This window comes from Myotis myotis, unplaced genomic scaffold (assembly GCF_014108235.1).
Source record: "Myotis myotis isolate mMyoMyo1 unplaced genomic scaffold, mMyoMyo1.p scaffold_m19_p_1, whole genome shotgun sequence".
NCBI classification, from domain to species: Eukaryota; Metazoa; Chordata; class Mammalia; order Chiroptera; family Vespertilionidae; genus Myotis; species Myotis myotis.
In genome coordinates, this window is record NW_023416313.1 from 187978252 (window position 1) to 187994202 (window position 15951).

At 47.1% G+C, this 15951-nt stretch overlaps 1 protein-coding gene across 6 annotated transcripts in view; it reads left to right on the top strand.

Moving 5' to 3' along the window:
* The first annotated feature begins 10185 nt into the window (after window positions 1–10185).
* SAMD4A (sterile alpha motif domain containing 4A) overlaps window positions 10186–15951 on the top strand; it is a 215363-nt gene continuing 209597 nt past the window's right edge. Inside the window, exons 1-3 of one of the 6 annotated variants that reach the window (XM_036307654.1) lie at window positions 10190–10472; window positions 11657–11752; window positions 11846–12287. In XM_036307654.1, coding sequence (XP_036163547.1) covers window positions 12092–12287 — 196 coding nt within the window. In that variant the 5' untranslated portion in view covers window positions 10190–10472; window positions 11657–11752; window positions 11846–12091. Of the gene's footprint in view, window positions 10473–11656; window positions 12288–15951 lie in introns of all 6 variants that reach the window. The other 5 variants (XM_036307663.1, XM_036307644.1, XM_036307682.1 and 2 more) reach the window with 5 other exon arrangements.

Sequence of the window (15951 nt, forward strand, 5' to 3'; positions counted from 1 at the left end):
ATTTTACCCCAATTAAAAACAAACAAACACAGTTTCTTCAGCGATTCAGCAGCCTTGTCCAATTGGCATTCCAGTTTGACTCTGGACAAATAATCCTAACTGCTCATGGCATTTGGATAGTGGTATTCTATGTACCTAAAACTGGGGTTTAGAAGTCTTTTTTTTTTTTTTTATGGAAGAATTCTCTAAACTGAGGAACTGAAGAAAATTTGAAAACTCTCCTGAGTGTGGTAAGAACTTTAGTGCAAAGTGAGAGCAGAGTCCTCAAGAGTCCTCCAGTTCCACCTGACGCTCGCCTGGCCGCTTCACCCTGCACCAGCTTCTGGCTCAGCCTCGGCCGTGATTCCATCCGTGTAAAAATGTGCTAGGGGTAGAGAGAATTGGCCAGGCAGTTACCAGGCTGCCCTGGCGAACAGATGCCAGCTTGCTATCTGAATGTGTGCCCCTGCCAACACAGATATTTCTGAGCTGCTTCTAATGAGATCTGAACTCAAGTTTAGTCTCTGTAAGCCACGGCTCCGGGGCCTTACCCAGCTTGCCTTTCACGGTTGCTATCTTAACAGACCTGAATCCTGATTTAGCCTTCCCACAGTCCATCTGTCATCAGTTCTTCAGTTCCTTCCTCCACATCTCTTTCTTCATCCCCTTGAATCCTGACTCAAGCCCTGGCAATCCTGTCCCAGACCTTATTACAAGGCTTTTGAGAAAGCATGTCTTTGAAGAGTGAATAAAGCATGTTTCTATGTGAGATGTACCCAAGATGTAAATTAGCCAAGGTGACACACTCTAACCTGTGCATAAAAAGAAGGAAAATTATTATTTGTCAAGTTCCTACTATGTGTCAAGTGTCTAACAAGCGTACGAGAGCCAGCATTGCAATTATTTTTAAATAATATTTTTAATCCAGAGGCTACTTTGCCGTAGCTGTGCCTACTCTTCAGGAAGCACACTAGATCCTAGTGGCAAATATAGAGTTCTAGCTGATGTACATGCCAACTTGGCCCACTTTAAATCAGTCTTCACGTTCCCTCCATCCTGGGCACCTCTGTTCAGCCACTAAGTCTCATCTTTTAATAGTCAGGTCCTTCTCCACAACTTGACCTGAATAGCCTGCGCTCGCCTGGATGCACACTCGTGGTTCTGCACCTTTCCTGAGGACAGGACACAACCATCTGGGGTCTCCTTCAGCCAGGAAGGTTTCCCCGCCTGCCAGCCATGTTGGTAGCTCACCTCAACCATTTCTCCCAGCTTACTGCCTAATCATCTGCTCTTTGGAACTCAAAATTTACACTGAAACTCATTTTACATTAGATTGTCCGATATTACACATTGATAACCCTAGGAGGCCTTCAGGCCCTTTAAGATATGCAACTTTCAAAAAATCTATGCTTTTGTTTAATTTTTCTTTGAACCTATTAAATATTTTCTTTTTTATGAATCAGAACAGCTTTTTTTTTTTTTTTTTTTTTTTAATATTTGTATTGATTTCAGAGAGGAAGGGAGAGGGAGAGAGAGATAGAAACATCAATGATGAGAGAGAATCCTTGATGGGCTGCCTCCTGCAGTTCCCCACAATGGGGAGCCTGCAACCCGGGCATGTGCCCTGGCTGGGAATCAAACCATGACCTCCTGGTTCATAGGTCAACACTCAACCACTGAGCCACTGTGGACAGGGCAGAACAGCTTTTGAACAGACATTTCAGCTTTCTCACAGTGGTGATGGGTGGGAGATAGATTACTACCATTTATTGAGTGTCAGGCACTGTAAGGCATGTCACAAGTTACTCCCTCAAGTCTCACACAACCCTGAGATGCGTAGGAGTATCTCCATTTTATAAATGGTGAAATAGATTACATTACCTATCCGTGGTTGCATAGCTGCTTCGATCACACTTGGAATGCCTTGTCCAATTCCCAGGGTCATTTTAAGCCAGTGGGTCGTATGTCTGGTCAAGAAAATACTCCAAGAATGGATACCAAGACAAGAGTAGATGTGCAAGGCATTTATTGGGGGAAATATCTGTGAAGGTTAAGTGCGGGGGGGAGCAGACCCAGGCAGGGAGAGCCTTCAAACTAGGACCTGTGAAAGGAGAGAGGGAAGGATTGGGTAAAAAGAGCCTAGGACCACAACACAATTTGGAGCACAGAGGCGGTAGCCGGAGCTGGCACCACCACACTGTAGCAGACTCTTGGAGGAGAGCTGCTCAATATGCTTCCATGGCTGCCATGGGCGGAAGCTACAGAGAGACAGACCAGAGGCTTTTTGAAGAAAGCACGTTTTAATCACCAGTGCCAACCAGGGATGCAATGGCCACTCCAGCACCATCTACACAGCCTCTTAGAGGGATGGATGTGACCTGTGACTTCCAGACTTCTGAATTTCATGGGCTGGGAAAAACAGGAAACCCACTCAAGTTGCCAAGTTTTAATTTTAATTTTTCCAAATAAGGACATTAATAGCCAGAGAGCACTTATATCACCGTAATTTAATATGGATACCTTACTATCCCCAAACAGGAAGAGCATAGTCTCCAAGCGAAGTCCTTCAGGTTGAATAAATTCAGAACAATGAAACAGCATTGTTCACTCTAGTCTTGTTTTGCTGCACTTTATTTTTTAAAATATATATATATATATATATTTTATTGCCGATAGTATTACAAATGTCTCCCATTTGCTGCACTTTAGGTGAAAAACACGCAGGCCCTGGATTGGGTCTAAACATTGTATGAGGGTGTTTAAGTACAGGATGGGGTGTTGGATCTGGGCTCTTCTGAGGTACCTTCCGATCTTGAGATTCTTTCATTCAACTCACAGATATTTACTGCGCATGCCTATGTGGAAGGCCCTAGCAAGACACTGAGGGTCTTAAGCATGAATGACACAGGCCCAATCCCTGCACTTGTGGAGCTTAAAATCTGGGGAAGGGAGAGAGATAACGAAGAGATAAACGGATGAATAAGCAATACAATTTCTGCTTATGGTAAGTGCTACCGCGTGGAAAGGGCCACTACTTTAGGTAGTGCGGTCAAAACAAGCATTTCTAAGAAGGTGACATTTGAGCTAAGACCTGAGGGAGGAGTCAGCCTTTTGGAGCGCTGGATGAGGAGCTGGAAAGACGTAATTTTCCCGGAATAGTAAGTGTAAAGGCTTCGAGAAGGGAATGAATTTGGCACATTTGAGAAACCGAACGCAGGCCAGGGGGCAGCAGCTTGCTTAATGAGGCAGGGAGGCACTGCAGGCGAGGTCAGGCAAGGCCTATTTCCAGTGTCTGGCTGAGAGTCCACTATTCCGCTACAACAACCTTATTTCAGTGACAGATAATTCTCTTTGTCTGAAGAGGATGTCTGGGTATTTCTGCCAAAACATACAAAGGGACATACTATCCTTAGCAAATTCGCCAAGACTCTCCTTTCTGCACCAAAATAAATAAATAAATAAATAGATAAATAGATAAATAGATAAATAAATAAAATAAAAAATAAATAAATAAAAGAATTGGTCCATCTTTCAGGGGTGGACACATATTCAGCAAACTTGTGAGATGTTGGCATACATCCAGCATGACAGAATATTAATTGACAGTGAGAACTCTAACTTCCCAGGACACCAAAACCCTGTACACCACGCTAGCACACTTCCATCTGTAGGTACTCCATGTGGGAAGACAGCTTCCGATCAGATTCTCGGGACTAGGACACTCACAGATGGACATGAGTGCCACCTAGAAGAGAAAGGTGCTGTCTCTCATCTAGAGAGAGCTTGATGGGCACTGCCTGGGCATCCTCCTTCTGTTAATGATGTGCTAACTAATATTGCCCAATATCAGCTCATTCCCAGTCTATTTTCAAAATGTCCCCAAATGTCCTTTATAGCTATTTTTTCAAACCTGGATGCAATCAAGGATAACACATTGCATATGGTTGTTATGTGCCTTTTTGTCTCTTTTAATCTAGAAGTCTTTCCATCAGTTTTTCCAGGCCAGTTGTCTTGGAGAATGTCCCTCTATCTGGAGTTGTCTGATTGTTTCCTGATGGGGTTATACTGAACATTCAAACAAGCAAAGATTTCCATATATATATATTGATTTCAGAGAAGAAGGGAGCGGGAGAGATCGAAACATCAATGATGAGAGTATCACTGATCGGCTGCCTCCTGCACACTCCCCACTGGGGATTGAGTCTGCAACCTAGGCATGTACCCTGAACGAGGAATCGGACCCTGACCTCCTGGTTCATAGGTCGATGCTCAACCACTTAGCCACACTGGCCGGGCTAAATGTATATATTTATAGAGAGAGAGGTTTGTTCGCTCTTTCCCATCCACATAACCTTTCCCCCTCTCAGACAATCATAGTTAATCATAACATTTATTGGACACATTATATGCCTGGCATTGTTTTAAGAAATGTAAATGTATTAACTTATTTATTCTTTTTTAAAAAAATATATTTTATTGATTTTTTATAGAGAGGAAGGGAGAGAGATAGAGAGCTAGAAACATCGATGAGAGAGAAACATCGATCAGCTGCCTCCTGCACACCCCCCACTGGGGATGTGCCCGCAACCCAGGTACATGCCCTTGACCGGAATCGAACCCGGGACCCTTCAGTCCGCAGGCCGACGCTCTATCCACTGAGCCAAACCGGTTTCGGCAACTTATTTATTCTTCATAACAGTGAGGTATGTTTGTTGCCAGTGAAACTGAGGCACAGAGTGGGAAGTACTTGTGAAAGGTCAAAGGGCTAGCAAATGATGGGGCTGGGTCCCAAGATTCAGGAGCTGGCTTTCTTATCCACAATAATGGAATCATAGCATAGACATTATTCTACATCTTTAAAAAAATATATTTCTAGGCCAGTATGTACATATAAATTTGACTCATCGTTTTTATTGCCAACAACTTTTTATAAATGTTAGCATACAGAAGTTGGAAGAACTGAATGGTGAATACCTACTCATCATCTAGATTCTACATTAACATTTTGCTGTACTTATGTTATCATATATTAACCTATGTATCCACCCATCAGTCTATCATGTTCTGATGCATTTTTCCAAGTACAACTCATTTTTAAAAATAGGTGTTTAAGATTTATAGAAAGGAAGTTTCATAATTTATTCATGCATTCCTCTTAGAGATAAGTATTCTAGTGTTTTGCTATTACCAACAATGCTGAAATTAACATTCTCATATTTATTCTTATACCTTAGTAAACTTTATTTTATAGTAATGATGCTTCTACTTCAGTAGGATAGATTCCTAAATATGAAATTACCTTAAAAGATATGCCTAATTTAGTGGATACTGTTGGATCTCTTTCCACTAGTGTATCGCCACTAGAGAAATCTGGGAAGGCCTGTAGGGTGCGGCTATGGAGTTAAGCCTCAGACAAGTCCCAGCTTAGAGGGCACAGCCCTCTTAGCATAATTAGGCTTGACCTTATGATGCTCCCTAGATCTTATCTGGGTAGCTAATGGGCTGAGGGAGATGCAGCAAGTGCTGCCAAAACAAGTGAAACTCACAAGAACATTGTAACTACGGTTACCACTACCTTATTTACCTCTGGCTATAAAATAAAGGCTAAGCTTGCCTCTGGATCTCTCTCTGTGGCCTCAGCCAGGCACAGTAAGATCCACCTAGACCAGGGGTGGACAAACTTTTTGACTCAAGGGCTACAATGGGTTCTTAAACTGGACCGGAGGGCCGGAACAAAAGCATGGATGGAGTGTTTGTGTGAACTAATATAAATTCAAAGTAAACATCATTACATAAAAGGGAACGGTCTTTTTTTCTTTTTTAGTTTTATTCATTTCAAACAGGCCGGATCCGGCCCGTGGGCCGTAGTTTGCCCACGGCTGACCTAGACCCAGCTTATTCTCTTTGTCTGTCATTTCTTCATCCATTCGCCGGCCTCACTCAGGCGTTCGAACCCTTGGCTGAGCTGGCTCAGCACAAAGGCCTGTATTTCTTCTCCTGTTTTATCTTCCTACTGCTAGAAGAAATATGAACTGAAAAATATAAACATGGAGTTCTTAGGATGCTTTATTGAGACAAACACGTATACTTCTATACATCCTGGCCTCCTGGATGCTATCTGTGTTTAAATTTTGTGCACCTGTTGAAACTTTTCATCTAATGAGTGCCAATTCAAAATGTATTCTATCTTTCTGAATTTTCTGGCAGAATTTTTGTTTCCTCTGATTTTTCTTGACTTTGTGTGTGGCCTCCCCCTCGACCCATTGCTTATTGTACCTTTTAGTGAAGTGTGTGTGTGACAAGCATACTTTGCACTCTCCAATAGAGGTTGCAGAGACCATGCCTCCTCTTCTACCTTTGTATCTCCTATTTGCCTAGCACAGTGATTTATACTGAATAAATACTTCTTATTGCATGAGTTAGTAAATAAAATGTGTGACAGAGAAGTCGAGAGCAGCAGGTCGTGGCCAAATGATGGACTGTATGTATTTCAGGTCAAAGTGCTGGGAGTGTATTTAATGTTGAGTCAGAAACCACAGAAAGGTCTGAGCTGGGGAGTGGTTAGGCTAGAGCTGAGGCAGAGAGACACAGTAGGAGGTGAGGACAAGACCCAGGTAGGGAGCAAAACAGACTCATAAGCAATTCTTGGTAGTCACAGACCTAAGTTTTATAGTGCAGTTTCTTTATGATACTTTCTAAATTTAATTTTAATCAGTGGTCCTGAGCACATGCAGTGTTTTGTTTTGTTTTAACTTTTTAATTTTTGGTAGAAAAGTTAGAAAATATAAAGAAAAAAGATAATAATCCTCAATAATTCTACCATACAGGAAAAGCACCAGAAGTTACCATTTTGGTATGTATTTTCATACCTTTGCCTGTGCATAAACATATAATAAAAAATATATTTTAATATATGCTTCTATGAAATTTTATTTATAATTTTATTTTATATATTAAATTTAAGGAAAATAAATATTAAATGTAACATTAAAATTTTTTTATAAGTTAAATATATTATATTTAGATATTATATCAAAAGTATATATATATAGTGTATAGGCTTTTATGTTAAATAAAACCACTTATCTTCAACATGGTAAAATATATAGACAAGGGCTCCTTGCGGTGCCTTTTTGATACAAGCAACACTTAGACATCTTCTTAAGCAGTGGTTATAAACAAAACATTTTTATCTGAAATGAGTCATCTTTGAAACATTTGAACATTTGAGTTATTTGACCAAAAGTGTTATTCACTGAGCAAACACCAATTTCTCTCCTTCCCAGATTCTAGAAAGGAGAAAAGCACAAAAATGTTTTGAATGTTAATTTGTTTGATAATCTGATCTATTGGTTGGTAGACCATTGTGGACTCAGTACTGTACTCAGTGTACTCACTGTCTAACCCAGTGCCAGGCACAACATAGGTGAACAATAGGCATTTTTAACCCTTTGAGTGCCAACCAATATCCTAGGAACTATGCTAAAATTGCCAAGGCATTTTTGCTGATTTTACAGCAGTTTAGGAAAAAAATTATGAATAGCAAGTAAATGAAGTTACATATTCAAAAACTTAAGGGAACCTTTATACATTGACATATTTAGCAATATCATCATCACTAATAAAAGCAGACTTAGAACTGGACGCCATTTCGAAGCTTTGATAGCGCTCCCGGCACTTTTGGCGAAAGATCCGAGGAGCGCGATCGCGCTCCCCGGCACTCTAGGGGTTAAAATGAGCAATTAGGAATATAGTGAACATAGACTTATTAATAATCTTCTTTATCCCTTCTTCTCATTCCTTTTCCAAGTGGTGTGGATATTTAGCACTTGTTAGCTACTTCTTCATTATCCATAAAAATGGGGTACAAGTTCACATAGGAAAAACTCACATTTGATACAAACACATATATTTTGTATTCCTTCAGAGTCCTGACTTCACTTTCTATGAGAAACGGAGCAGTGTCACTGGATTTTATCTGCACTCCCTCTCCCATCAGGGACAAAACCAAGAGGCAAGAGACATCACCAGTATTATGAACACACAAACAAAGAGGACTGGCAACTCATGTCAGCCTCATAATTGTATTTCTCAAAAATAATTGAAAGCTTGGCCGGTGTTGCTCAGTGGTTGGGCATCAACATATGAGCCAGGAGGTCACAGTTCCATTCTTGGTCAGGGCACATGCCTGGATTTTGGGCTCCATCCCCAGTGGAGGGCACGCAGGAGGCAGCCAATCAATGATTCTCTCTCATCATTGATGTTTCCCTCTCTCTCTCTCTCTCCCTCTCCCTTCCTCTCTGAAATCAATAAAAAAATATTTTTTAAAAATAGCTAAACATTGAGCTAAACCAAGATCTTTTCCTAGGTCAAAGGCCTCTGTAAAGACTACATTTTCCCAGTAGGTGGCAGTATTTTCTTTCTTCAGCATACGTAGAATGCTTGAAGATTTGCCTCAAGGTTTGTTGCATTTGTTTTTGTTTTACTATTTGTTCAGTAAACTGCAGGTGACAATAAACAAGTTAATAAAACTTACATTTCTTTCACTTTCTTTAAAAGAAATCGCTCTTGGAGGTTTGCAAACGCCCCAGGTGGGGAAATTTATGCTTTGGCTACATTCAGTAGCAAGGTGTATGCGGAGGGAGACCGTGCTGTAACCCTCCTCCCCATTTCCTGATAGAAGTTACTTCTAAAGACTGGCTAATTGATAGTAATGTCTTGGAGAAAACATGTCATGTTTTTCTGCCTCTATAATGGTAAAATAATACATAGACTCTAGAATTCTTGTTTGTAGGGCAAACTATTCATTAAACTATGAAGATGTCTTTCCTAGGTGGTCACTAATGAACTTCAAAAATTATCCGCACACCCTATTTTAATGGTAACACCTACATTTTTGCAACTGTTCAAGACCTCTCAGTACCCCAACAGATGGTTAGGTGCTGTCACACGTCTGACATGAATTAAATGCCAAAACTAGGTTTGAGGAAGAAAGGATTTAAAGTCCACGGACATATGTTGGAGTTGAAAGACGGAGGTGTTCGTTAGTGGAATCATATCTCAGGCACTTTATCTTCAAAAAAAAAATACTGTGTTAGAAAGAATGGGGAAGGCTGCGTTGGAAGCATGCGTTGCGCTGGTTTCTCAGAAGTACTTTTCCATAAACAACGTTGCTATGTTCAAGAGCTCAGTGTTTTCACTGGAAATAAGGAGCTAGTCCGAATTTTCTCATCCACTCCATCTGAGAATATTCAACTAATATCAGAAGGTAGGTTTTACGGTATTTTTAAACAATTCTCTGCTTTCGAGAGGAGCCACCTCGTGCTGCTCCTCCCCTCTTCAGCGCCACCAGGACCTCGGGAGCCCCTGCCGGGCCTCGGCCTCGCACAATCGCCAGGTCCAGGTGAGGCTGCCCAGCCCGGCGACTCCGACGCGCTGACAGGTGGCGTCGCCCTCCTCCCAGCCGCTCAGGGCGACGCTGGCCTCCGCTCCAGGCCCGCAGCCGCAGCCCGCGCCCCAGGCATAGCTCCCAGGCTGGCCGCTTCCCCAGGGAAGAGGGAGGCCCGAGAGGGGCGCGGGGCCGGGCGCGGGGCTGCCGACAGGAGCAGAGGTCCTCCAAAGCCCGACCCGGCGAGGGATGATCGGACCAGGCGTTCTTTGGGCTCCTCCAACAAGGGACCCACCGAGCCTGGCGCCCGGGCACGTCCAGCTCTGCGTACCGCCCCTCGGCCTCCTCCGCCCTTCGCGTCTGCGACCCCCGAACCCGTCCACGCCCCCAGCCGCAGTGGCCTCAGGTCTCCACCGCCGGCGGACCCAGCCGCTCTGCCACCCCGGGCCCCAGGCAGGCCGAGGGGTCACTAGGGTAGGCGAACCACATTCCCCAGGACGAGCAGCCAGTGACAGGACCGCCCCTACCCGCGCTCAGGCGACTCCAGCGCCCCAACCCCCCCGAACCCAGAACCCGCAGGCGGCCGCGGTGAGGAATTTATTCGTCCCCCTCCCCTTCCCCAAACTTCTTCCGTCCGCGCGGCGGTTCTCCCAACTCGACCCCTGCGCGCCATCTGGCTCCTCCCACTGCGCTCCCCTCCCCTTTCCTGGTCCCCACTTAGGAATCCGCTCCCCCCCGGCTGTCCCCCCCTCCCGCGGCGGGCCGGGTCCGGGATCCTCCCCCGACTCCCCCTGCCTGCCGCCGCCGCCGCCCGGGTTCCTCTCCCCCCGCGGGCGCTCCCTGCCAAGCCCATGATGTAATGGTGTATGTTAATCAGTAGCATGTGGGGAGCTCCGGCTTGGGCGGCTCAGTCCTCCGCGAGCCGACACTGGAGGCAGCGGTGGCGGCAGCGGCCCGGACTCGCAGCGCCGCACTCTCCCAGCGCCGCCCGCCCCGACGGCATGGCCCGCAGCCCGGGCTCCGGGCGCCCCCAACCTCGCTGACAGCCGCCGCGGGCCCGGACCCGCGCGCGGGGCCCCGAGCCGCCGGGATGAGCCGCGCCGAGGTGAGCGCCCCTTTCCTTCCGCCCCCCGCAGGGGACCCGCGGGCCACTGGGTCCCCTTCCCGGGGGACGTCCCTCTCCGCTAGATAAGTTCTGGGGCCCGGGAAGCGGGATGCTGGGAGAGAGCCGCCTCTTCGAGGGCTGAGCCGCTGGGCTCCCCTCTTTGCCCGCGGCGGCCACCCCGACAGTGAGAGGCCGGGGGAGCCCCAGAAGCCGAACTTTGTTTGAGGTCCTGGGGAGGGGGGGCGGCGTGTGCCGAGGCCTCGGAGCCGCCCTGCCCGCCGGGTAAGAAGTGCTGTGGACCCGCGCGGTCTCCACGCTCGGCGTGCGCTCGGGGCCGTGCCGCCCGGGACGCGCGGACCAGGCGCTGGGCCGGACAGACCCGCCCGTAGGAGGCGGCGGAGCAGGATGCCTAAAGCACACACGCGCGTGCACACATTTACACACGCACACAGGCACGCACACATCTGATCGCTCTGGGCACCGCAGGCCCCGGAGACCTCCCTGTGGGCTGGAGCGGCGAGGCGCGGGGGAGCCGGGCTCCGGCTGCGCCTCCGCCCGCTGGGCGAGGAGCTTTGGGTGGGGAGAGTTTATTTTTGTCTCGAGCTGCTGCCTTGGCTGCTCACGGCCTAAATCCAGAGGGGCGCCTGGCGGTGGAGATGCTGGCTGTTGCTGTAGATGGAGCTGCAGCCGCTCGGCTGCTTCTCTGGGAGGAGGAGGAGGAGGAGGAGGAGGAGGAGGAGGAGGAGGAGGAGGAGGAGGAGGAGGAGGAGGAGGAAGGAACTCGGGCTGCGGCTGCCTCCGCCTCTGCTTTGCATTAGCCCCCACCCCCGCGCCCCTCGCAGCCGCATTGCAAGTTTTCTGCGCGAGGAAAATCTGTTGCTGGTGCTGGCGTTCGCACCAGCCCCGAGGCCACCCCGGGTGGGGTGTGTGGGGAGCACCAGCCGTTCGCAGCGGCAGCAACAGGAAGCCGTGGGGTCTCCTCCCGCACCTGGGAAGGAGGCTTCTTGCCCTTCCCAGAGCGGGAATAGCTCGTCTCCCGCATCCGGGTGCGGAGGGGGCGGCCGGATTTGGGGGGACCGAACCCCTCGCGGGGCGCCCCCCGTCCCCACCCCCTGATGCACTCGTTTCCCAGGCGTGCTCCCTCGCCGGCCGAGGTCTCACTGCAGCCCTTTCTCTCCTTCCAGTGGTGATCGCCGCTCGGGAATGCGGGTGTAAAGGGTCCGAGCTGCCGCCCAGCGGGAAAGAGACCCCGGGACGCCGGAAATCACCATCCTGAAGCCGTGAGAAGGGGGAGGGAAGAGAGCATTCTTCATTCAGTTTGTGTGCCTTGTGGGGATTTTTTTTTAAATCGTTATATTTTTTTTTAAAAAAAGAAACATTTCCGTGCTACTGTCTGTCATCATCTCTGGGGAAATCAGCCAGAACCACCGGAACGTAACTGAAACCAGACGAGAAAGGCAGCCGCCGAGGCAGTACCTGCAGCGTCCGAGCGCCAGAGCCACCTTGGAACCGGAACGCGCCTCCGGCGGCCGCGGGGCTGCGGCTCCGCCAAACTTTGGGGCGGGAGGGCCGGGCTGGGGCTCCGAGGGGCTTCGTAGACAGAGGGCCGCCCCCTAACCATGATGTTTCGCGACCAGGTCGGGGTGCTGGCGGGTTGGTTTAAGGGCTGGAACGAGTGCGAGCAGACTGTTGCGCTGCTGTCGCTGCTCAAGCGCGTGAGCCAGACCCAGGCCCGCTTCCTCCAGCTCTGCCTGGAGCACTCGCTGGCCGACTGCGCGGAGCTGCACGTCCTGGAGGGCGAGGCCAACAGCCCGGGTAAGTGCGGGGCCGCCCGCGTCCCGCCGGTCCCCCCCCCCTCCGCCCCCTTCCCAGCCTCGGGCCCAGGCCCCGCCCCCGGCCGCGGTTCCGCGGGGACACGGTCCGCGCTGTCCCCCGGGCCCTTGGCCTCTCCACCTCTTCCGCGTCCCCGCCCCTGCCGCCCACTCACCTCCGCTGGCCGCTTAGGGTTGGTGGCCACGGTCAACTCCTTCAGTCCATTCCGTGTGGTAGCCACGGTAGCATGAATGATTGATTTTTCCCTCATGCAGTTTCCTGGGAAATAAGTAAGTCAGGTCACGTAGAGTCTGGATTTTCTGGGCTTTTTTTCTTCTTGGTTTGGGCAACGTGGCTCTCTGGGTTTCAGCAACACACGAGGCAGCCCGGGACCCCTGCCCTTTGGAAGTCAAGCTTTGATTAGGCTGTCTGAGCAATCCATGAAAATCTAATGCTGTTATTAATTCCCCCCCCCCCCCACGGGGAGTACAGTTTTAGAGCTCCGTCTTCTGAATAATATGTAGGTGATGCTACAGACTATTAAAATAATACTTGCAGTTTATATGCTATTTGGGTCTGCTCCTCTATGCTGACGCTATCCATATGGATATGCATCTTGTAGATGCCTGACAGCAGGCATGAATCAGAGTTCTTGCTGCTTTTTCTTAGGAAACTTTACTGAATAGAACAGAATTGCTTCGTATTACCCTGCTAGTATTTTACAGGCACCTCAACTAGTATAGAAAGTGAATGTACACGAAGGGTCCAGCGATTTGCTGTTTGCTAGCATGGGTGGTGACAGAATGAAATGATATCCTGGGGTGTGTGTGTGGGGGGGGGGGGGAGGCGGTGGTGGTGAGGATGGGGGATGGGGAAAAGGTCTGTTGCTTATAATTTTGGATAGGGGAAATTCTTTAGTTCATGCTGCAGCAGGAGGGTGAACAGAGCCCCCAGTGTTTATGCAGAGAAAAGAATGCAGGGTCCTCTTCCAGCTGTTCCATGTTAGGGCCGCTAGCCTGCCCGCCTCAGCAGAGGTCTGGGCTGCCATTTGATGACAAGGTCCAGTCCAGGACAGCAGGGCCTGGGAGACACGAAAATGAGTGTGTTGGGGCAGTAAGAGGGGAGCTGGCCTCCACCTTACTTCTCCTCCCTGGTGTGGTGCTCATGATGCTGCAAACACCAGGATGGGATGTTTCCATATATAGAATCACAGGCTGGAAGTGACCACTGGAAATCCTCACAGTCCCTTTCCTGAGCAGACAGGACTGCACCCCGAGGATCTCCTGTTGCCAAGGATGGGGGGCAAACTGAGAGGGATCCCACAGGCCTTCTGGGATTCGCTGGAGCCCAACAGCCCGCCATGTTAGGCACAGGGTCGTGGTGGCAGGGTCCCTTTGCCCAGCCCCACATTTATAAATAGCTAAAAGGCCAGCCTCCTTCATAAGGGTGTGGGAGCATAACTAGATTAAGTGATGTCCACTGTCTTTATTCCCGTCCTTAATGTGACAGGGTAGCCTGGTTCACCTGCTTGAGTTTGCTTTCTCGGTTTGACAAACAAGGTTATATAAACTTTAGCGTCTGGTGGAATGCACAGGATTGATGTACAATCATTTCTGTTGAACGCTTGACTCCAGTGCTTGTAGGGACTGTTCAAAAATGGTAATTAATCTTTCGGTTACTCAAATATTAGAGCAACATTTTTTCCTTCTGAGTAAAGAAGACTTTTCCCAATAGAGCAGCGGTTTAGAAAGGGAGGTATTTAAAACATATGGTATTAAAAGAAGTTGCTTACTTAACAATCTTGTAATTTAATAAGCCAAGAAAATGTTGACCTTCTGTGAATCAGTATGTCATTTAGTGGTTTTTTTCCCCTCAAAAAATTTCCCCCATACTTATTTGTGTAAGACACCTACCTGTTCATGCTGCTAAGTGCTATAGACCTACAGCCTCTAGACCTGTTATGTAAGATAGGGACCATTTTCCAGTTTCCGGATTAACCTTTCAACCTGGACAGTTTGCTTCCTTGGAAACCTTTGTACTTGGTATGTTGTGTGGCCAGCGCATAAATCATTAGTGAGGTCGTGTGATGGTTTGCTCTACTTCTGCAGCGTGGGGACCACAAAGAGCATCAAGATGTGTTATACATACCGGAGTGTGGAGTGCTGCTCTCTTACCGACATTGGAACCTCGCCAAGAACGAGGAAAGGGGCAAAAATGCCCACTCAGCAACCAGAATAGATGGCATCATGTCCGGGAGAATAGTTCAGACCCCGTCTAGGAACATAATTACTCTTATTTTAGACAACAATCCTAACATTAAAAATTTTTGAATAATAATCCATTGCATATTATGGTTAGCACATTGAGAACGAGGTGAGCGTGAGCAGCTGCTGTAACCAGGAGTGAAAAGTGATCCCTGACAGCTTGACAACCAGGGAAGAGACAAAAATTTTCAGGGCAAAAGCCCCGAAAGTTTTGGGAATGTTAGAGTAGGACCCTGCGGGCATTACTCTATAATAACTTAAATCAGTAATTGCTGTTTACCATTAATGAGAGTGAACTACCAAAGGGATACATTTTTAAATGCGCTCTTTGAGAAGGGAAGAAAATAGAAGGTCATAAACTTTGGAAATATTGACACTCAAGATAATTGACCTCCCGAGCTGTTTCATTCTGTAAAGCTCTTAGCCATTCAGAAAACTAGGCTTGTGTATAATGACTCATTCATTGGCTGGCTGAGGTGTCCTATACCAAAGTCATCGTGTATTACTTTATGTTGTAATCATCAATTCAACAAGCACACGTATTTCTTCTGGTAATGAGAGATTTTAAAATGTGGTGAATGGGGATCAAATTCATATCGGGCTTGATTGCGGGATAATTAAAAAAATAGTAATAGGTAGTAATAGTATGAACTTGGCTCTGTTTTCTCCAGGACTGACTTTAAATAGAGCTTTTCACATTGAACCTAGTTGATTTTAAATCTGCGGGATGTATTTTGATATTAACTTCTCATTCTCTTAAATTTAGCATTTATTGAGAATCTAGTGCTTCACTGGTTCAGTCTTTGCCTCAGATTCATGGCCATCTGAGACTTAAAAAAAAAGGTTGAGTCCGTTCCTGTGGATTTATGAGTGTCACGATCAGCTCTTTACGTAGAGGTTTGTTTCCAGAAGCCTCATGCCCTTAGATAAGTACCCTTCAGCCACCAGCCCAGGTTAACATTGAGACTTCTAGCCAGTCTCAGTTTGTAGATGACTGTTTCTGGAGCTGATATTTCATTCAATACTTCAAAATGGCAAAAATGGAACCCACAGGCGTTACCTGCCATTTCCCAAAGAAAAAAATAGGTTGTGTGGCATTGTTTATTTCTGACTTTTATCATTTGGATTTGAAATATATTTTCCAGTGGAAATAGTGTAATAAATGGAGATTTGCAAGTGAATCCACAGCGACTTATTAACTCACAAAACAGTGTATGTTTTGTGGAGATATTGCATATGTTTGCAGTAAGTAAGGGGCAAAAAGATGGTCGCTTTACTTACAAGTAAATACAGGAGAAAGTATTATCTGAAATGGTGGTGCTTGAAAATTACAAAGGACTTGTGGGCGTATTTACTCTCATTAGAGGGTGAAGATGTTGGCTCTATAATTTTTATGGTTTTTA